This window comes from Taurulus bubalis (genome assembly GCF_910589615.1).
Source record: "Taurulus bubalis genome assembly, chromosome: 20".
Lineage (NCBI taxonomy): Eukaryota > Metazoa > Chordata > Actinopteri > Perciformes > Cottidae > Taurulus > Taurulus bubalis.
This window is the reverse complement of record NC_136608.1, coordinates 30,528-52,712: the sequence shown is the minus strand read 5'-3', so window position 1 is coordinate 52,712 and position 22,185 is coordinate 30,528. Positions and strand designations below refer to the sequence as shown.

Genomic DNA, 22,185 nt, shown 5'->3' with positions numbered 1-22,185 from the left:
ACCTCTGAATGGTCGGATGTCGGCGAACTGAGAGATTGGGATTCATCCACAACAGTTTCCACTATTGCGTTCATGCTCATCTCAACATTCTTACAAACGGAAACTAACCTTCAATCCTTGATTTGATGCTGTCTTTATTTCACAGTCCTTCAAATAAAACCTCTGCACTTTCAAGGAAAGCCCCCTGTATTTCCTATCTACTAAGTTTCAACATTCAGCAATACGCCCTTGCCTTCTGTAGCCTGATTGTGGAGGTACACAGTTTCTTAAATGTGCAACTCTACTCCGCAAGAAAACCAAACTTGTTGTGAATCCAGCTGGTCTGTTCAGCCCAATTAGATTTGCATGTCATGTCAGATATGTGCAGTCTGGTGTCCTCTTTGCTAGATGTTTCCTGATGTCATGTTTAACAAAAAAGTGGCATATTTCAGTATTTTTGTATATTATTTGCTTTCTCCTGTGTCACAGAAAAGGATCCTGGTTTACCCATGTTGGCATGCATCATAAAGCCTTCCCCTGGCTTATATTTTCATGATTATGTTTTGTTTTCTCTTGTCATGTGTGGTCTGTGCAGGTCCTGCTGAAGGTAGTGGACCAGCACCGACAGAAGCAGTACGTCACTCCTCGCGTCCTGCAGCAGTGCCTTAACTACCTCAACCAGGGCCTGTCACACTCACTGACCTGGAAACAGATGAAGCCACATATGCAGGTAGGAAGGTCATAAAGGGATTGACACGATTCACAGTGTATTTATTGTACTAAGTTGTTAGTTAAAATAAACTGAATTGTTAACAAGGAACAACTTTAAGTACCTTTTATTGTAATCAAAATGTATTGCGTTGCATTTAATATTTCAAACCAGACCTAATCAAACTTTTAACTTCTTCAGTTTCTGAAAGTTGGGAGAGGGATGCAAAGTTTCCTCCATCACTAGTGGCACATGTCTTTCCTTGTTATTGGTCATCTCTTACAGACCATATGCCAGGAAGTCATCTTCCCTCTGATGTGTTACAAAGATGAGGATGAGAAGCTTTGGCAGGAAGACCCTTATGAGTATATTCGCATGAAGTTCAGTGAGTACACTCCATTACTTTCCATTTCTTGGCTAGTAGACAAAACAACCTATCTGCGAGCAAATATCATTAGTAACTAGGGTTGGGTACCGAGAGCGCTCACACACACACAGTGCGCACACAGAGATCGCTGCAGACACGAGCACGAGCTTTTGAACGCCGTCCTCGGCTTGATGGAACAAATCTCTCTAGTTGATATGAATGATGACGTGTAGTCCAGTAAAGCAGCAGTTTTAGGATCCAACAGAGTCTGAGTTCTGTTGCACACGGTCCCATCAGGCCATGATGCTGGTGTCTGTTCTTTTTTAAATATATATTGTTTATAGTTTGAAGTTAAAAGGTTTGAAGCTGTAGTTTGAAGTCAAGTGTGTTGTATGTATTTATTTATATTTATATCTATAGTATACTTTAAAAGGTTAATATATTGTTCAATTTGAAGAAAGAAAAATTGCCTTGGCAATAAAAAAGTATCGGTTTAGCACCGGTATCGTTTTAAAAGTATCGGTTTAGCACCGGTATCGGAAAAAACCCAAACGATACCCATCCCTATTAGTAACAACTTGTAAATGCTGTTGATTTTTGTTTGAATTATCCTGCAGTTGTTTGACAGCCATGTGCACTAGATTGTTAGGGCACAGGAAAAACTCACTGATGGATTGGTCTTTTGTTTTTGAACTACTCTTTGTAGTTCAATCAGGAGAGACTTTATTAGAATGAACAATAATGTATTACACATGCATAATACATGAATACATACATGATACATGAATACATACATGAAGAGTGAAAGGTTGTTGGTGATTGTGACGTAGTATTATAGAGGGGTCGGGATGCTGAGGTCAAAAGAGTCAGAAGTCTGGAGTCTCGACACTGGTGGTGCTGCAGCCCGATGATGATGATGATGATGATGATGATGATGAAGGAGGAGCAGGACTGGAGGTGACGTCTAATAGTGCTGCAATAATTACTGACGGCAGCAGAGAGAACATGTTTTAAGTTGACAACAACGATGTGATCGGCTTAAGGAAACCGTTCAGAATCTGGCTGGTTAGGTGAAAATGAACGCCCACAATCAGCTGACAGAGTAGTTACAGGGAGAGAGAGACTGAGATTATGAATGAAAGTGTAAAGAATCTTCATTTGTGACTTTTCAGCTGCATCATTACCATTGTGGAATTATTTTGGAATATGTAGTTTGATTCCATTTGTTGTGTTGTTTTTCCTCTGTTGCAGACCTCTATGATGACCAAGCCCTACCAGCCACTGCTGCCCAGAGCGTCCTCTGTAAAGCTGCTCGCAAGAGGAAGGAGGTGAGGAGAGTGCATTTCCTCAACGATGGCAATTCTACACAGAAAAAATGTTTTCCCAGAGTTTTCCCTAAACACAGTCTCCCTCTTTCATTCCTTCAACCACCTTTGTGAAAAGGTCATCGTTCTCTTTTGAGCATGCATCTCTACTTTAGCTTTGCCAACTGCTGTCTAGTTGGTTTGTGTGCAAGACAGAGCTGGTCATTAACAAGGAGGAGGCAGTGCGTCCCAAGGTGCCATTAAACACATTTAGACGCATATTCCAAATGCACTCCATACATATCCACAAAAATGCTACATTGAAAATGAAGTGTAATACAGAATATCCCAACGGAACAGGATGTATATGAACCATTTCAAATTCGGAATATTGTCGGAATAATAGTGGACTATAAGTGACAGTGTAAACGTAGTTAGGGATTTGTGCAGTGTTTTTCCTGATCTGATGTGAGGTCCCGGGACAGGATGTTATGTGTACAGATTGCAAATTTTAAATTGTGATTTTGGGCTATATAAAATAAACTGAATTGAATGTTCACACTTCTCAATGCTGCGTTCACAACCCACTATACTTGCGTGAGTTTACACACCGGACTATTTTTGATAGTTTGCTTCATTCCCAACCTTTGTTAAAAAAGGGTGTTATAAAGTTATAACATGTATAAGTTATACAATTATTATGTGTGTTGTATTACCTTGTGTCCTTAAGATGCACTTTGGGGTTTTTAATTGAGTGTGAAAGGGAATATTTCTGTTTGGCATACTGTGACACTATCTCAGGTTCAAACTGCACCATATTTTCATTAAATCAAATTGAGAAGTTGAAAATGTTCCTCGCTTTGGATCTCGGCTTGTCACTCCGGGTGATGGTGGGTCCTGCAGCCAGACCAGTTGAACCAGTGCCCCAGACCACATGCATGTTCTTATTAGGGTTATGTCCTTCTCAACTGTGGCAAAAAAGTTAATATAATAACGTGCGTTTAATCTTTGTTGTTTTCATCTTTGATAGAGTAATGTGGGTTTCTTACCCCTAAATTAAATGGATTTATGTCATAGTAACAGAGAAATTTAAATTTTTAGCTTGCGGGGGGTCGCCCTCAAAGTACAACCGGCCCTGGATGCTGATGTGGCCCGGGGTGAAAATGAGTTTGACACCCCTGCACTACACTAACTAAACTATATCAACCGAGCCGTTAGCCGATTTACCGACTTAATGTCCGTCGTGAAGAGGAGAAGCCTCTCTTCTCCTCTTGTCGCATGTCTCTCTGTTCTGTTCCCCCTCCTTGCCTTTTGCCCACCTCCCTGATGAGGAGATCAGGATCAGGTGAGTCTCGTCCCACACCTGATCTCAATGCTCTCCTGAAGGAGTGGGTGGGTCCTTCTGGCTGGAATGTAGATGCCAGCCCTTCCCTTCCAGTCCTTACCACCACCCGCTACAATAGCAGTCAATACCAACAACCGATATACTTGAATCAATCTGATCGCAAGTAGAAGGGACAGGAGTGTTTTGCTTTGGTCAAACACCATGCAGAACATTTTCAACTTTGTTTGACATTTTATAACAAGCATTTCTGCATCATCCTTTTCTACATGTAAGCTTTGTGTTTTCCTCTTGGCAGGTTCTTCCTCAGATGATGGATTTCTGCCACCAGATACTGATGGACCCATCTGCTGACCCTCGTAAGAAGGACGGGGCGCTGCACTGCATCGGAGCTCTGGCTGAGCTTTTACTGAAGGTACGCACATCTACAGGTTAGGGGTGGGAATCACCTGAGGTCCCACGATACCATATTATCACGATACTGCGATATTTTTAGTATTGCGATGTATTACCTTTTTTCAACCGCAAATTGTCCTCAAAGGAGAACTTTGGCAACATATTTGATCATCATATGTTTTCAGTCTGTTCATCTCACTTCAATCATTTTTATTGTAGCAAGATGAGACAAACTGACCAACACTTTCATAAATGTTGCACCTGACAAACTGAACTGTTTGCATTACAGTCTACATAGTCATGTCATTATTACAGTCTACATCAGGGGTGTCAAACTCATTTTAGTTAAGGGGCCACATACTCCCCATTTTGATCTCAAGTGGGTGCATACATAACGACAATGTTTCTCTATGTGTAAATCATTGGTGAAGGTTTTTGGATGATAAACCCTATTTTAAGGTCTTCCTACAATAAACTAGAAACATAAAGACCACAAATTCAGACATCAGCCCACTGTTTATCTGCCTGAGCTCTCCGCTGCAGATTCCCTTGCTTTGTGACGCATTTGTGACGTCACTTTCGTGACGGGATCCATTTTTGACGACTTGCAACACAATGCCTCTCGGTGAAAAATACAGTGAAATGTCCAAAAATGTTATCATCCATTGCAGCCTGTTTTTCTCCCGATCATTGATGGTGCGCCGTCTGTAGCCCACTGACGGCACAAGTCCAGTCCACTCCGACCCGGTCCAGCGCTTCAACGAGAGCGCTGAAGATGTAATTGGCTGTAGTGGTGTCTGTCATGGTATCAACTCAAGGATCTCCTCGGGGACCGCCAAAATCTCATCAACACCACAAATGAATACGGCCAGTTGAGCAACATCTCTAGTAATATCAGTGCTTTCATCAATTTCAACTGTGGCTAAGTGGTTAGGAAGACCTTCTCTTTTTTTTCTCGATAATTTTATCAGTTATCCGGCGGGCCGGACTGGACCCCCTGGCGGGCCGTATGGCGGGCCGTATGTTTGACACCCCTGGTCTACATAGTCGCGTCATTCGAGCTGAATTTCACAGACTTCTCCAGGAACTGTGTCGGGATGACGGTGTTGCAGATTAACAGGCGGCCCTGTTAACTGCCGAAAGTCGCCAGTTTACAGGGCCGCCTGTTAATCTGTAACACCGGGCGCTTCCAGTGCTAGAGTACTAGTAGCCGGTTTGATTTATGCTTTTTTTAACGTCTTTGACCAGCGCTGTGTCGCGATTGTTGTCCTGTGTGTCGTGCAGCAGCTGTGCGAGCAGAGGCGCTACGAGTGACAGGAAGTCCAGACGTTTGATTTAAACATTTCTAATTTATTTCTCCGTTGTCTCCATTTTGTTTTGACCAACTTCCTATCAATCACGCTGACCCGGGACCATCTCGTGGACTGAAAAAGCAATTGATTTTATTATTCTAGGACCAAAAAGTTTATAATTGATATAATAAAAGATCAATACTTGGTCGGTACAATATCCCCCCCCACCCCTACTACAGATTAATCTGTGTGTGTGACTCTTACCCCCGTAAAACAGTTTGGATGGAGCCTGTAAAGTTAAAAGTTATTTTAGTCCTTTTGCTGCCTCGTGTTTAAATAATCTCTGGGCTGTGTTGTGTGTATGCTTTTCTCATCCTACAGAAGCGGATGTACAGGGAGCAGATGGAACTGATGCTGCAAAACTATGTCTTCCCTCTGCTCAACTCTCCTATGGGTTACCTGCGAGCCAGGGTGAGTGTACCTTGGCATCCCCCCTTTAAAAGGCTAATCTTTTTATCTCTTCCTTCATTTTTAGAGTATATTGCGGACAGACATTTCATTAAACCTGTACGTATATTAAACCTGTACATGTATATACTATGTATATCGTTACCACCTGGCTTTGGCTGGCAACAAATGGCTTGATTTGGCCACACACAGATATCTAACCCAAAACAGTTTATTTAATCAGTTTATTTAATCTCCACAACTTTAGCATAACATATAACAAGGATGAGGCTGGTGCAGCTGTATCCTTTATACCAGGATACAGCAGGAACACAGCCAGCAGAGTGGGAGAGTCGTCACACCCCCTTAAGATTGGGGTCCTCACTGCAGGCAATCTGCCATGACCATCCAGAATCTTCCCCTCTGCAACTTTGGTACCTGAGAAGCAATTTAAGAGAGAAGAGCAGACAGAAGGACACACTGCAGGGAGTAAAAGAACACAAGTTAACTTAAAGGGTTACAGCTCAGTGCCTTTTACATGCCATATACCTACGCATAAGCCTTTGATTTGGCTTTTGGAGTAAGTGAAGAAAGGTTCGGAGTTATGATCAGTATAGACCACTAAAGGTCTTACTCCACCACCAGTGTTCCCTCTAAGCTGCGTGCGCGGCCGAGCAGGCCAGTCGAAGTGGATTTTTCAGACCGCACAAACAATTTTTTTTCAGGGGTTAAAAATCTTTTTTGCGCCAGTGTTTGTGAGATAGGAGTGAGCCATCTCCACAATAATAAGATCTTTGATGTGACGTGTCGAGTCTTCTTGGCCAATCAGCGTCCCGTTTCTCGACATGCGCTCTCTGTACCTCTGCTAGCGCTCTGCCTCCGTTAGCACCCCCCACCCCGCTGTCCTCCTCCGGGCGCCAGGAGTGAAGCTCGCCCAGAGCGCCACATGAGCTCGGGCCGGCGCTGTTTAGGCTCCTCTTGGCGGGCCCTGCTCAGCAGCTATAGGCTACCATGGAGAAAAGAAAGGCAGAGCAGGCGCCCCAGAAAAAGGTCTGCCTAACGTTTAACATGAGTGGCTAGATGAAATAGTCCAAACTGACACAGGTAGGATGACACTTTCAGACATATTTAAATATGAAGTTATTAAATTGTTTATATAGGCTACCTTTAGGAAAATTGACACAATTTAATAGGCCTATAATTATTGTTAAGCTCTGCATTAGCATTTTTCTTTTAATGAAGTTCCACTTAAATGTTGTACCTGCTGAGAAATGACTAAACACCTTTGATACTTTTATTTTTTTTATATATATATCATTATCAGTCATAACCAGTGAACCAGTCATAACCTCCCCTTATTGAAGTTCAACAAAGATCCTTTAAGTTCAACTAAACTGACTGGTAAAACACCATCATTAAAATGTTCCCAAAGTCCAGCCATTATAAAGGATATTGAATAAATATCAACCTTGTATACATATTGATGCATTTGCTGTCATCTCTTTGAATCCCCTATGGCTAACGCAGGCTTGTGGTCATTTTCGGCAGGTTGCGAATTGCTCACAGTGCAGAAATGTGCACTCAGAAAAAAAAAAATTAGCTCAGTGCTGAAAAAAATTAGAGGGAACATTGTCCACCACCTCAAAATGTTTCAATGCCCACATCGGTGCCTCTTTTTCAATGATGGAGTAATTTAACTGGAGAGAGTTGAACCTCTTTGAAAATATACTCACCGGGCAGTCAACACCACTTCCATGATCCTGCATCAATACTGCCCCAGCTCCCACCTTACTAGCATCCACATACAGCGAAAGCTGCTAAGACGGGTGCAGAACACAACATCAACTTGACAGTCTCAAAGACTTTCAGACAAGTGAGACTACTCAAACTTGACCGTTGGGCTGAGAAGAGAAGTGGGGAAACTACTGTGGAAAAATTTCCACAAAACCCACGATGGTACCCCCAACCATGTCCAAGAAATGAGAAGGTTCTTTCTTTGCAGTTGAAACAGGAAACGGATCAACTGCCAACAGCTTTGCTCTTACTGGGCATACTTGCCCTAGTCCAACAACTTTTCTCAGGCAGGTTACTGTTGCCTCAGCAAACCCGCACTTAGCTAGATTAATGGTCAGGCAAGACGGTTAAACAACACTCTGATGAGCTGAAGATGATTCTCCCAGGTGTCACTGTAAATCACCACATCATCCAAGTACACAGCACACCCGATCAACCCAGACACCACCTTGGCGCTGGAACGTGGCTGGAGTAGGAATGCAAACCACTGGGTGTAATGAAGCTGGCGCTCTCCCTAGCCCCGGAAGTTAAGGGAACTTGCCAGTTACCTTAAGTAGGTCAAACTTACTGACAAATTTAGCAGAGCCAACCTGGTCCACACAGTCCTCCATACGTGGGAGTGGAAGAGTCTGGCTTAGTCACCTGATTAACCTTTCGCAGATCAGTACGTGGTCTAAATGTTTCATCTGGTTTCTTAACAAGTAAACACGGGGAAGACAAACTAGGTGAACATGTCTCAGCAATGTTATTTTCCAGCATATATCTGACCTCTTCTAAATATTTATGTTTATCTGGAGACATACGATAAAAGTGTTATCTAATGGGCTGGGCATCTCCCACGTCAATATCATATTCAGTACGAGAAGGGGTGTCAGCAAACCGGCAGGGATAACCTTTAATAGACTCACCAACTCTGTTCGCTTTGGTTCATGTAAATATTCCAATATTACATCCAGATTGGTGAGTGACTCTTGAGTTTTTTGTTTTTGTTTTACTATTGCATTATTCCTCATATTCCTCTGTCTGATCAAGAGGTGAATGACCAACAGGAATCACAGTAGCAACAGAGGCAACCCCAGACTCAGGTCCTGGGAGCGGGCAAAGTAGGGGTTTAGTAGGGTTTTAACAAATTAATGTGACAGAGCTGCACAGACTTCTTTCGATCAGGGGTCGAGATTAAATAGTTTAGGTCAGACACTTTTCGTGTCACTGTATAGGGACCAGAGAAGCCTGGAAAGGAAAGCCAACTAAAGGCAAAAGTGCCAAAACGTGATCAACAGCGCTAAATTCATGGTGTTTTGCACATCAATCATACAGACTCTTCATTTTATTTTAACTTATTTTTGCCATTTAATTTGCCTAACTTTGGACACTACATTGGACACTCATTTCGCCAGTGACACTTGCCAAAACAATAATTACAAACACGATTGGAGTCCATCCTTCCCAGTAATCCCTGGTCTGCTTTAACTGAAAGTGTTCCTGTCCCTTCTGGCCAAGGTTTACTGGAGTTAACTCTCCCAATACTCTCTAGGAAGCCAAAATCTCCACGCAAGATTAATTCCTCGAGGTCCTCCATAGTATTTACCTGTGAAGCAGTACACCAGCAATTTAAAATGACGAGCAAACTAAATGCGAGACTGCTTTTTCTTTTTTGAGTAGTCTGGACCGCTGGCGATAAGGTTCTGGTACTTATTATTATTATTATTATTATTATTATTATTATTATTATTATTATTATATCTTAAGTACAGCAGCGTTAACCAACTGGTAGCTACCACGATCAGTAACACTACTGAATCACTCAGAAGGTCTTTCAGAGAGACTCCGAAGCCCTCATTGTTCTACTGAACCACTCAGAACGTCAGCAGTTAGATTTTTTTAGATGTGGTTTTTAGATTGAGCATCTGTCGATCATGTTTCATATGGCATTTTCTGGTATTATTTATTCTTTGTAATGTGTATTTTGTCTATTGTTCTCTGTATGAGTCTATTGTTCTTTGTAGGGGTTTTTGGTGGCAAATAAATTTCCCCACTGGGGATTATCTAATCTAAAAAAAAAAACACTGGATGGACTGAGATGAAACATGTATGGGTGTTTCTTTGCTGTGTTTGGGCAGTCGTGCTGGGTGCTCCACTGCTTCAGCCCACTGCGTTTCCATAATGAGCTGGTGCTCAGGAATGCCGTCGAATTGGTGAAACAGGATCTGATTGACGACAAAGAGATGCCTGTCAAGGTGGAAGCTGCAATGGCTCTACAGACGCTGGTCAGCAACCAAGAACAAGGTGTGTTGAGGAATTTGTTATTTTAATAATAATTAAATAATATTTTAATACAGTAATTGGTAGTTGATACAAATTTCAAACACTTAACCACTTCAATCAGCTGATACTGCCGTAAAATTTTAGAATAGAAAACCGGTGAAAAGAGTTCAAAGGATGATGCAAACCACTGGATGAATATGGCTAACGCAAAAAGTGCAAATATTATTATGAAATTAATGTACACTCATTTTTGGAGAAACACACTTTTTTTCTTCTACTTTTTTCACAGTTTTATCAAATTACATTTACTTTGATTCATGCTCTTTTATGCAAATTTTTGAAGCCAAGCTGTACATCAGGCCGTACATTCGGCCGGTCATGCAGGAGCTGTTGCATGTGGTGAAAGAGACGGAGAACGATGACCTGACTAACGTTATTCAGAAGATGATCTGCGAGTACAACCAGGAGGTGGCCGCTATTGCTGTGGACATGACGCAAAACCTGGTAGGAACACAACACACACATTTGTTGACATTCTGACTGGAAACACTGGTTTCTCAAAATAAACAAGTTATCGACCAATAAGCATAGCAGGGGAAATAACAATTAACCAATCAACGGGGGGTCGACTAACGCAATTGTCAAGCTGTTCACTTCAGAGAAATTTCTTGAAAATAGACTGATGTGATTTGTCCAAAACATATATAATAGACTTTCAGGATTTTGCTTGAACGTAGGATCCAAATTGTTTAATCCTAGACAGTCTAACTTTTGTGTACTTTTCTAAATTGTACATCATTATGCCATTGACAAAATAATGTATGAGCGGACAATAAATCGTATAATTTTCTGCCAAATTAATCTATAATTTGGTCAGCTAAGTAGGGCTGCAACTAACGATTATTTTAATAATCGATTAATCGGTTGATTATTTTTTGCGATTAATCGATGAATCGAATAAAAAAGTTTTTAGCAAAAAAGCGTTCATTTCCAACCCTTTATTCAAAAACAGAAGTGACAGTGCAAAACATCTTCAGAAAGTGCACAAACAGGTTGCTCCTTGAACATCCCTGAGCTGTTAATTAAAACAACAAAATGGACTAACACTAAAAACATACACATGTATGCTTTACATCTGCCAAATGTGAGCCCTTTTTACTGTAATTGATCCCTCCAGAGGCTGCATTTACATACCCTGCTTTATCAATATGTATGAAATACTGGACAGAGGGAAGCTGTACTGCTCCATGTAGAGCGTCCTCTTCCTTAAACTCTTTCATTCTGGGTCTCTTATGACCACGACGTCACGTTGTTGGCTAAGCCCAACGACGTGATTTGCTTCATTCTACTTTGAGTAAAAAAAAAAAAACCTTCATCAGATCCTCCGGTGAGCCGGTTTAACGCTAACGAGTGACAGCGTGAACTGAACCAGACCGGGGGGTGACGGCATGTTTCATCACGTTACGTTTTTTTACAAGCAAGACTGAACTGTAACGGAACATAACGGAACTTTAACGACAATACACAACCCAAACACGTTAGCTAACGCGATACCAAGCTGACTAGCTTCATTAAAAACAAGTTTGAGGAACATGAAGACACTGATTGGCCAAGACTCGACTCGTCAAAGATCTTCTATTTTTGAGAAGATCACGACCTCAGCTTTTCTCGTGTCTCACTCCAATCTCAGAAACGCTGGCCGGCCAGTTGTTTTTTTTTTTTTCTCCGCGACTTATTGCCCGGCGTAATAATCACGCAACACAACGAATCGATAATGAAATTCGTTGCCAACACTTTTGATAATCGATTTTATCGATTCGTTGTTGCAGCCCTACAGCTAAATCCTCTTCCCATTTGATTGTGGAGGTTATATATCCTTTTGTGGTGTCTTGGTCTCGTGCCTTGTTGGACTCAAAGTTGTCTTGGTCTCGAACTCCATTATTGAGAGCTGGTCTAATTGTTCCTGGCTGGTGATTTGGGATTGTTTTTAAAGACTGTTGCCTGATTCCACCATCACAATGATTCCTCTATATGCATGCACTGCTACAGAGGTGTAATATCCCCAAATTAATTTTGGGCTGCCAAGGAAAAATAAAATAAAAGAAGTAACTGGATTTAACTTCTATGAGTTCAAATGTGTGATGTCACGAGTGATGTCACAAGAGATGTGACCAGATATCATAGCATAATAAAAATACAGTGCAGACATAGGCTACTGCATATTACAAAGACCTGCTGGTGCACATTCAACCCTCGCTGGACGCGTTAACGAGTCAGCCATCCCTCTGTTTGTCACTGTTAATATATGTTAACAAAATAAAGCATTTCATCGCTGACCTAGGTGGTTATGTGGGTATGTCCCCCAGTCTTGTGGCAGTTGTTGAAATAGTCACGAAATGCAATCTCTTGATGGTGGTGGACACACGAATGAAACACATCCACACTTAACAATCGGAGCTAACGATCTATGGGGAGGGGGAGATGGATTGGTGTAACAAATACAGAACCTTTAGCCATGAGACCAGTATTGGACACCGCAGGTCTCAAAGTATTGTTTGGTGACAAGTTTATAATGTTTTTTCTAAACAGAAGTGGTATCATTTCGTAACATAATGTAGTCCCGAAAAAGAAGTCGTGCCGAGCAACACAAAAGAAATGGACAATTAGTGCTGCTCAGCACAAAACCAATAGATTGGATTTTGTGTGGATGTGTTACATTGTGTTGGTCCTCCACATATCTCCACAACTGTTCATCCGATCAACTTTACACTTGGCGGATATTGCTGGGAACCTAAAGACATGCAGCATCGAAGTTAGCTCAATATTAATGAACTTGGTGTTTTTTGGAATGTAAAAAAAAAGGTTGTTCTCCTAACTAACTAACATGCACACACTGATGGGAGGAGCTACCATGAAGGTACCACCTGTCCATCAGGACTAACTAACATTCACACTGATGGGAGGAGCTACCATGAAGGTTCCACCTGTCCATCAGGACTAACTAACATTCACACTGATGGGAGGAGCTACCATGAAGGTTCCACCTGTCCATCAGGACTAACTAACATTCACACACTGATGGGAGGAGCTACCATGAAGGTACCACCTGTCCATCAGGACTAACTAACATTCACACTGATGGGAGGAGCTACCATGAAGGTTCCACCTGTCCATCAGGACTAACTAACATTCACATACCGTAGGCACAGCTACGGGAGACATTTGGGGTTAAGTGTCTTGCCCAAGGACACATGGGCTAGCGGAGCCGGGGTTCGAATCGCCGATCCTCTGATTGAAGGACGACCCTGCTCACCACTGAGCCACAGTCGATGGGGACATTGCATTGATGTCTACTGAATTGTTCCAAATTATCCTTTGGAATGGTTACATGAGCTATTGCTTCCACAACTTCAGCCTCGGTCCACAGCCTGAAGACCAGTACTCGACCTTCCTGTCTTGGCGCCTCCAATAAAGTCATGAACAGAGAACCCTCCTTTGTTTAGTTCCTCCAGTTGTTTCACTAATTGCAGTCTTAATTGCTGCTGCTCACCCTTGTGAGGATTTCTTCTTGTAAAGCCTCACTCTTTTCTTTTCCCTTGGGTATCGATGGCCGTGGTGTAGAGGCGGTCTCTGGTTCGTCGAAAATGTTTCCCAGTATGTCTTGATCTTGTGGTGGTGCTGTGGCACCGACTGGTCCGGGAACTGGAGCGTAGGGTGGAGTTGGATCGGAGTTTAGAAGAACGTCCACCGTGAATGGATTATCACTTCGTCTCTCTCTCAGTTGTTCCTCAAATAAATAAGGATGAAGTGAGCCACTCTTATATTGAGCTGTAGGTTTTTCTGTAATTCCTTGCTGGTGCTCTTTATCGTTGTAGTGAAAAGTGTTAGTCCTGCAAGTTAGCCGTTTATTCTTTTTATTTATTTCACTTTCAAGGGTTTAATTGGAAAGGGATAGAGAGAGAGGCTTGAACGGCCCGACAGGTGACCGGCGCACAGAGAGCCCCGCGGGACACGGGACGACTGTGTGTGTGTGTGTGTGTGTGTGTGTGTGTGTGTGTGTGTGTGTGTGTGTGTGTGTGTGTGTGTGTGTGTGTGTGTGTGTGTGTGTGTGTGTGTGTGTGTGTGTGTGTGTGTGGCCGTGGTGGATGTACCCCGACCTTACCTCTCAGGGGCTGGCGGGTCGTCGGGACGCTCTGCCTCGGGCACTCGGGTGGATCGACGCAAAGAATTAAAGAAGACGAAAGAAGGGCTACGGACCCACAGACTTTATTTAGACTGCGATACAATCAATATTTATTTTAACCAAGGATAGAAAAGGGTGTACCCGTTACAAATGCAACCTCAAAATTACTTAGAAGGACATCTGAGAAGATAGGAGAACAGAGGCTCTACTGAAAGTGCGGAGAAATTAATTGATTCAACTACACCTATTGCTACGACTATTCACCTAACACGCCAAAATGCATCTGAATCCAACTCTTGACTCTGGTCATATTTCTAACCTCTTGACCCCCTTGCAGGGTGCTGAGGGCAATGGGCCCCACCTTTTTCTGTTCCTTCTTACTTCTCCTTTTCAACACCACAGTTTTATCATCCTCGTGTTCGCTCATCTTCACAGTCCTCACACATGGTTGTACAGAAAATAAATGAACATTTTAACATCACTTTAATACAAAGGTTATTTGAAGAAACATGTTTAACCCTTTTTCAGGTTACACATTCAAACTTTGCCAAGTGTTGATTATATGTCAAGAGTACCTTCTCAATATACTGTACCCTTCTGCAAGGTCGAATTAAAACACACAGAACAAACTTTAACCTTTAACATAGCAGAACCCCCAAACCCCTTGGCTGCCTCTCCCTATTTTAATTTATGCCTCTGAACTTAAGAGAATCCTCCCAGTCTAGATTCTGGGCCTCCTGAGTCACGGACATATCTAATCTTGTCTAAACATCTTAACATCTTGCATCTTGTTGTCTGCGCCCTCATGATGTCGACCGGTCGGACCAGAGGGGCATATACCATTTATGGCCCTTCCTCCTACACAGTTCTGCTTTACGTGGGTTGTGTCAGGCAAGGGCCTGATCACCACAAGGCCTCCCAAGTTCGTTAGTGTCCTTTTGACCTACATAAGGAATTTGGTTCTCTTCATTCTGAAACGATGTTAAAACTTTTTATGTTACAGCTGCAGTGAAAGGCCGACCCCTACGTTGATAAGATATTCACATAAAATTGCAGGTTGTCAAACACCTGTTTCTGCTCCTGAAGTTCTTCCTTTCCTTTTTAATTCTGCCACCTTTTTCCACGTATCATATGCCTTCCAGTCTACTTTAAAAGGTTTGTTTTTCTCTTAGGGTTTTCTGGACATGGCTGTATGTCCTTTTCATGCACGTTCCTTTTTCTTCAAACATGTCTTTAGCTGGTCCGGTTGTTTTGGACTAAAGCTTCCGTCCACTTCAGCCCATTTCTGCCCACTTTGTACCATGCACGCCTTTTCCTTTTCTGTCATGTACTTTGTAATTGGAGGAAGGATTTTAGGATCAGTGTTCCCATCAGATTTCTCCTTACTTTGACCTGTCCCCGTGTAATTATTTGTTTCCCGCATTATAGAATACTTGGTTCAAACTTCGTTATCACTACAAACAATCTCGGAACGTTGTTTTCAGAACCTTCGAGAAACGCTGTTTTCAGAGGATTCTCAGAACGTTGTACGGCATGTTATAGCCATAACATTATTGGAATGTTGTATTATCCCCATCGTTCTTGGAACGTTGTTTTCACAACCTCCTTGGAATGTTGTTTCCAAAACATTATTTTGGTAATTTTCTAAATGTATTCTGAAATTTGTTCTTGCAACGTTGTTTTCTTAACATTATATACCTTTCTCATAACGTTCTTGGAACGTTGCATTCCTAACTTTCTCACAACGTTTTTCTCAGACTATTCCCAGATGTCATGTATGACAATGCCTGAAACTTGCAAATGCATTGTGTTTAGATGTCTGTGTCTTGATGTCTGACTGCAGAAGATGTTGACTTTGTTCATATTAGTTAAATAATTACATTAATACAAATACCATTTTTTGCGTGTGTGACAGGCGGAGATTTTCACTCGGGTCCTTCAGAGTGAGGAGTACGAGGAGAACGAAGACAAGACTGTCATGGCCCTGGGCATCCTAAGCACCATCGACACCATCCTTACAGTCATGGAGGATCACAAGGAGGTCTCACAAACACACATATCACGCATGCTGTTCTGGTATTGTATGTGATATTTGATGCAATATATTTTTCCTTCTACCTCTCAGATCACTCAGCAGTTGGAGGGGATCTGTTTGCAGGTGATCGGTCTGGTCTTGCAGAAACCCATCATAGGTATGGCAGGTGTGTGCACGGGCAGTCCGGTGTTTTATATGAACACACTCACTTAAACCCACACGCACACAGGCACTAAATCAGGTCCCTGCAGTTTCTACAGTTTCTACATTTCTTCTTTAGGCCTTATATCTTTTGCATTGATTAAGTCAGCTTTAGCCCTTTTGGCCATATTGTAAGTGCAGTAAAAATGAACTGTACTAGTTGAGATTGACAGTGTGCTGTCATCGTGTGACACAATCTTGATAAAAGATGCTACTCTCAAATCCTAACCGTCATCTATTTCTTTAACTGTGTGCACCCAATACCCTTCCTCATATATTTGGTGAAACACATTTTTGCATAATGTTGTCCTTTACACCTAAAAATGTTTTCCCGTGAGCCAGACATGGGTTTGTGCTTTTCACTGCAAATCTTGCAAGTAAACAACTTGTTATCCTTACTTTTAAAACAACCTCCTGCTTTTTTTTTTCACTGACAGAGCTTTAGTGCCTTGGCCTGCTTTTCTGTGTGCATGCTCAAAAAAGGCAGTCCTTGCTGGGGCACAAACACATTACACTGATCCCACTTTAGGTGAAGTTATACAGATGTAGTGAATGCATGTTTTAGATTAATTAACAGTCTTTTCCTGTCCTATGCAGAGTTCTATGAGGAGATTTTGTCACTGGCGTTCGGCCTCACCTGTCAAACCGTTTCCCCCCAAATGTGGCAGCTTCTTGGCGTCTTGTACGAGGTGTTCCAGCATGACTGCTTCGACTACTTCACAGGTATGTCAAGTGAAGTTAATTTATTATTTCTCAAAAGGGGGCAATTATGCTGCAGCAAGCATAAAAAAACGCTAACAAAAAGTATTGGCTTAAATATGACATTGAAGCATGCAGTAGTTGACAGAGGAGAAACGGAATCAGACAATCTCACGTCTATCGAGCCATGATGATCTCTATCAAATTAAAGCTGCATTGATATATGTTACATACAGTATGTTGACATATATGTAAAGTTGTTATGACTAACATGGTGGTAAAAGGCTGACTATTTACATATGCAGCAGACAACAGCAGCTAGCTGATGAATGTAACTCCAATATTCACTTTCCTTTGTGCTCTGTGATTTCCTCCAACTCCTGAGAAAAATGTCTGCTTTCAGACTTTGTCTGGTACTGGGCAGCTAGTTTCTGAAACAGGGTTTCAGTGTTTTGCCAAAGACCTAGCTTCCTCTTGTTTTATGATCTTGTTGTTTAGAGGGGCTTTAGTGTCACTCGGTGAGCCTTTAGCATGATACAAAATGGCGGTAATGAGAATGATGGTATGTTTATGTTACAGATATGATGCCTCTCTTGCACAACTATGTTACCGTGGATACAGACATGCTGCTGTCAAACCCTAAGCACTTAGAAGTCATCTACAGCATGTGCAAAAAGGTCAGGCTATATGTGTCTTCATAGCTACATCAAATGTACACAAGAATCCTGTTTTTTCAGTGCTAGAGCTGACTCATGACCTTGACGTGTTGTAGGTGCTGACCATAGATGCAGGTGAGGATGCAGAGTGTCACGCTGCTAAACTCTTGGAGGTCATCATCCTCCAGTGCCGAGGCAGAGGCATTGACCAGGTCAGAAACGGCCCCACACAGTAAACCTTTATTTCCATCTACGATACATTCAACACAGCAGTTCCCGACCTTGGTCTGGTGTACCCCAACAGCTCGATTTCCCTTCACTGTACCTGTGATGTTCCAAATGTATTAATATGAAATTATTTCAAAGTGGATGCTGAATGTTGGGCTCAGGAGATAGAGCGGTTGTTCCTGTGGTCTAGATGTCGAATTTCCTTTGTCAAGATACTGAACCCCGTATTGCTGAGTGTGTGTGACTGCTTATCGCTCCTGATAAGCAGATGGCACCTTGTATGATGGCTTCTGCCACCACCCGACAGCTTCCCCAAAATGATGACAAATGGAAGCCTGCACTCGGGCACCATGACACCGAGAAGGAAGCACTGGATCTGGGAGTTTATATCCAGTCCACTGATTGATTGATGCCTCTTGGGTGTCAGTGCTCCGGGAGCTGCAAAGTGGGCGTGGCAGACCTGAGAAGGAGACTGCCCTCTTTCCAGAAGAGGGCGGAGTGAGAGTTGTTGTCCTGAAACCACAAGGTAGCGGTTGGATCTCTAGTCTCCCAATAGCAGACATGAAAATCCCTCACCTTTCGGCGAAATTCGCCGTTTTGAAACCAAAATATGTCATCCACGTGAATCACGTAGATCCGAAGAGTTTTTGGGAGGGGGTCCAACTGTCTGCCGTTTCTGAGATTGGAGTGGGACACGGGGAAAAAAAACTAAGGTTGTGATCATTTTAGCAATAGAAGATCTTTGACGTTGCGAGTCTTGGCCAATCAGCGTTAAGATGTCTACAGCGGCTTCATTTCCCTCCCACCAGTTTAATAATAGCAAGCTAGTCCGCTTGCTAACACGTTAGCTAACGTTGTTGGAGAGACAGCGAGTGAGATTACTGGCAGCGGAGAGTCCGTGGCAGCGTGAGACGTCAGACAGGAGAGCGGAGAGTCAGTTCTGCCTACCGACACCTGACTACATATAAGTTCTACCTACCGACACCTGACTACATATAAGTTCTACCTACCGACACCTCACTACATATAAGTTCTACCTACCGACACCTGACTACATATAAGTTCTACCTACCGACACCTGACTACATATAAGTTCTACCTACCGACACCTCACTACATATAAGTTCTACTACCGACACCTCACTACATATAAGTTCTACCTACCGACACCTCAATACATATAAGTTCTACCTACAACACCTGACTACATATAAGTTCTACCTACAACACCTGACTACATATAAGTTCTACCTACCGACACCTGACTACATATAAGTTCTACCTACCGACACCTCACTACATATAAGTTCTACCTACCGACACCTCACTACATATAAGTTCTACCTACCGACACCTCACTACATATAAGTTCTACCTATCGACACCTCACTACATATAAGTTCTACCTACCGACACCTCACTACATATAAGTTCTACCTACCGACACCTCAATACATATAAGTTCTACCTACAACACCTGACTACATATAAGTTCTACCTACCGACACCTGACTACATATAAGTTCTACCTACCGACACCTGACTACATATAAGTTCTACCTACCGACACCTGACTACATATAAGTTCTACCTACCGACACCTGACTACATATAAGTTCTACCTACCGACACCTCAATACATATAAGTTCTACCTACGACACCTCACTACATATAAGTTCTACCTACGACACCTGACTACATATAAGGAGAGGACAATGGAGATTTTATCCAACTTTTATTTTAATAAAAAAAACAAAATGAGTTTCCTCCGTAGGGTGGCTGGGCTACTGTTTATATTTAAGGGTTTAAGATCTACGTGTAGGAAAAAGTGTATCCTCCAGTTAATTATAATCTATATAGTTTTGCGGTTATAATCACTGTCACACAGAGATTTGAAAAATAAGGAAATTTCTGAGAAAAACACTGTTGTTTTTTCAATGAAGATAACATTAAATTAATCAGAAATACACTATACATTGTTAATGTGGTAAATGACTATTCTAGGTTCTGGTGTTTAATGAAATATCTACATAGGTGTATAGAGGCCCATTTCCAGCTACTATCACTCAGTGTTCTAATGGTACATTGTGTTTGCTCATCGCATAGAAGACTAATGGAGGATTAGAAAACCCTTGTGCAATTATGTTAGCACAACTTAAAACAGTTATGCTGGTGAGAGAAGCTATACAACTGGCCTTCCTATGCATAGCATCACATGTGTGGGTTCCATTATACTCTCAAAATGGCCAGAAAAAGAGAACTTTCATGTGAAACTCGCCAGTCTGTTCTTGTTCTTAGAGATGAAGACTATTCCATGCGAGAAATTGCTGAACATTTGTCTGGGTGACCCCAAACTTTTGAACTGTGACGCTGTGAATGTGACGCTTCGGCACTGACTCTCCCGTCACTAACCCCCCCCCCCCCCCCCCCGCCCCGCTGGTGTCACCCTTTTCACCGCTCATGAGTTTGCAGGTCTGACTGTAAATGTTAGACCCAGTGACAGGCTGGCATGAAATGGCTTGCATAATACTTAGTAAGCAGGCCATAATAATTTTTGACTGAAGTTAAGTTTCTCCAGCTCTCCCCAGGTTGGCAAAAAAAGCATCTCAAAATGCATCAGACTGATGCTTTAAAATATAGAATATTCAAGGCTTTACAAACTGCACAGCATACAACAACCTCTGTCCTTTGACCCTTGCATCAGAAAAAGGTAACCTCAAAATTCCATTGGGTAAATTTTAGTATTTCGTCATGAAAGATGATGCACATAAATATAAATCCTTTATACTTGGCTTAAATGAGTATCTAGAACAGAGGTGGGCAAACTACGGCCTTTACGGGCATTTTAATCCGGCCCGCCGAGTATTATAATTATTATAACATTAAAAAAAAAAAAAATTATAAGTTATAGTAAAAACCGCTGTAGCGCTTCTCCGTTCCCAAGTTCAGTTTCCCGAAGCACGATGACCACAACAGACCAGCGCTGATGTTTCTTCATGATTATTTATTGCACAGCGCTCTTTTAGGCTTCTCGTGTGTTCTGCTGCAGCAGAAAGACCGCTGTAATGCCTTCTGCTGCGCACACGGCTCTGCTGCAGAAGAACACACACACCAAAAGCCTAAATGAGCGCTGTGCAATAAATAATCATTAAGAAACATTGATGCTGGTCTGTTACCATCATTGTGCTTTGGGAAAATCAAGTCGGGAACAGAGAGGCGTTACAGCAGTTTGTACGCGCCGTGCGGACCGCTGCCTGCCGAGTTCTGCTGGACTAGAGCGACACACAACACTTGCTGTGCTGCGCCACTTTTCCGATTACCGTAATATACCGCAAACCACTGAAAAGCTCCACTTCTTAGCGGTCAGAATCCTTTTTAATTATGTCGTATAGCGTTAACTTTAGAAGCATTACGGTAATATGAATCACTTTCTGTCGCCGGAGACAGGGTTTGTACTCCAACAGTTTTAGAGTTGTAAAATGAACTGACAGCTACATGCAGAGTATTTTTCCTCAGTATAACTAACATAACTAACCACATTCGACCCACGGAACTGCGCCACCCTGCGCGCTCATGTCACGTGACATATAGGGTTCTGTCTGTCAGCCTCCTGCCATCCTCCTGCAGTGATCCCTTCTGTCACAATGAGTGGACCCAAGAAAAGACAAGTCCACAGTGAGTGCAGAGTCTTTAATGAGTGGACTGCTAAGTATTTTTTCACCGAAGTACGATCAGAGGCAGTATGTCTTATTTGCCAAGAAACCATTGCAGTATTCAAAGAATACAATATTAGCCGCCACTTTTCCGCCAAGCATGCTAACTATGCTAGCCAACAGTCAACGACAGAACGGGCGGCTACTGCTAAGAGGTTGGCAGCCAATTTAAAGAGTCAGCAAAAAAAATTTCTCCGCCAAACTGCTATACAAGAATCAAGCACCAAGGCAAGTTTTTTGCTAGCATTCAAATTAGCAAAAGCCAGCAAGCCTTTCTCTGAAGGAGAGTTTTTGAAAGAATGTATGGTAGAAACAGCAGGTCTCTTATGTCCAGAGAGCAAAAACTAATTTGAAAAATTGAGTTTATCACGCAGAACAGTGACTCGGCGTGTAGAACAAATTGATGAAGATTTAACCAGCGAGTTGAACAAAAAAGCTGAGTCATGTACGTTATATTCTCACACCGCCCCCTGCCGGCCTCGCCGTCCTCCAGTGTAGAGCCACGGGTCTCACACCGCCCAGCACCCCCTGTGGCGGACCACAGGCTCCCCACCTTCCCTTTGGCTCCAATAAT

General features: G+C 42.4%; 1 protein-coding gene across 1 annotated transcript in view; it reads left to right on the top strand.

The window, feature by feature from the left end:
- ipo8 (importin 8) overlaps positions 1-22,185 on the top strand; it is a gene marked incomplete at its 5' end in the record, with an annotated part of 48,615 nt that overhangs the window by 8,607 nt on the left and 17,823 nt on the right. The window contains 12 exons of the mRNA XM_079236339.1: positions 575-709; positions 974-1,073; positions 2,307-2,383; positions 4,000-4,116; positions 5,771-5,860; positions 9,751-9,916; positions 10,239-10,399; positions 15,994-16,119; positions 16,204-16,270; positions 16,912-17,037; positions 17,593-17,690; positions 17,786-17,881. Coding sequence (XP_079092465.1) covers positions 575-709; positions 974-1,073; positions 2,307-2,383; positions 4,000-4,116; positions 5,771-5,860; positions 9,751-9,916; positions 10,239-10,399; positions 15,994-16,119; positions 16,204-16,270; positions 16,912-17,037; positions 17,593-17,690; positions 17,786-17,881 — 1,359 coding nt within the window. The remainder of the gene's footprint in view (positions 1-574; positions 710-973; positions 1,074-2,306; positions 2,384-3,999; positions 4,117-5,770; positions 5,861-9,750; positions 9,917-10,238; positions 10,400-15,993; positions 16,120-16,203; positions 16,271-16,911; positions 17,038-17,592; positions 17,691-17,785; positions 17,882-22,185) is intronic.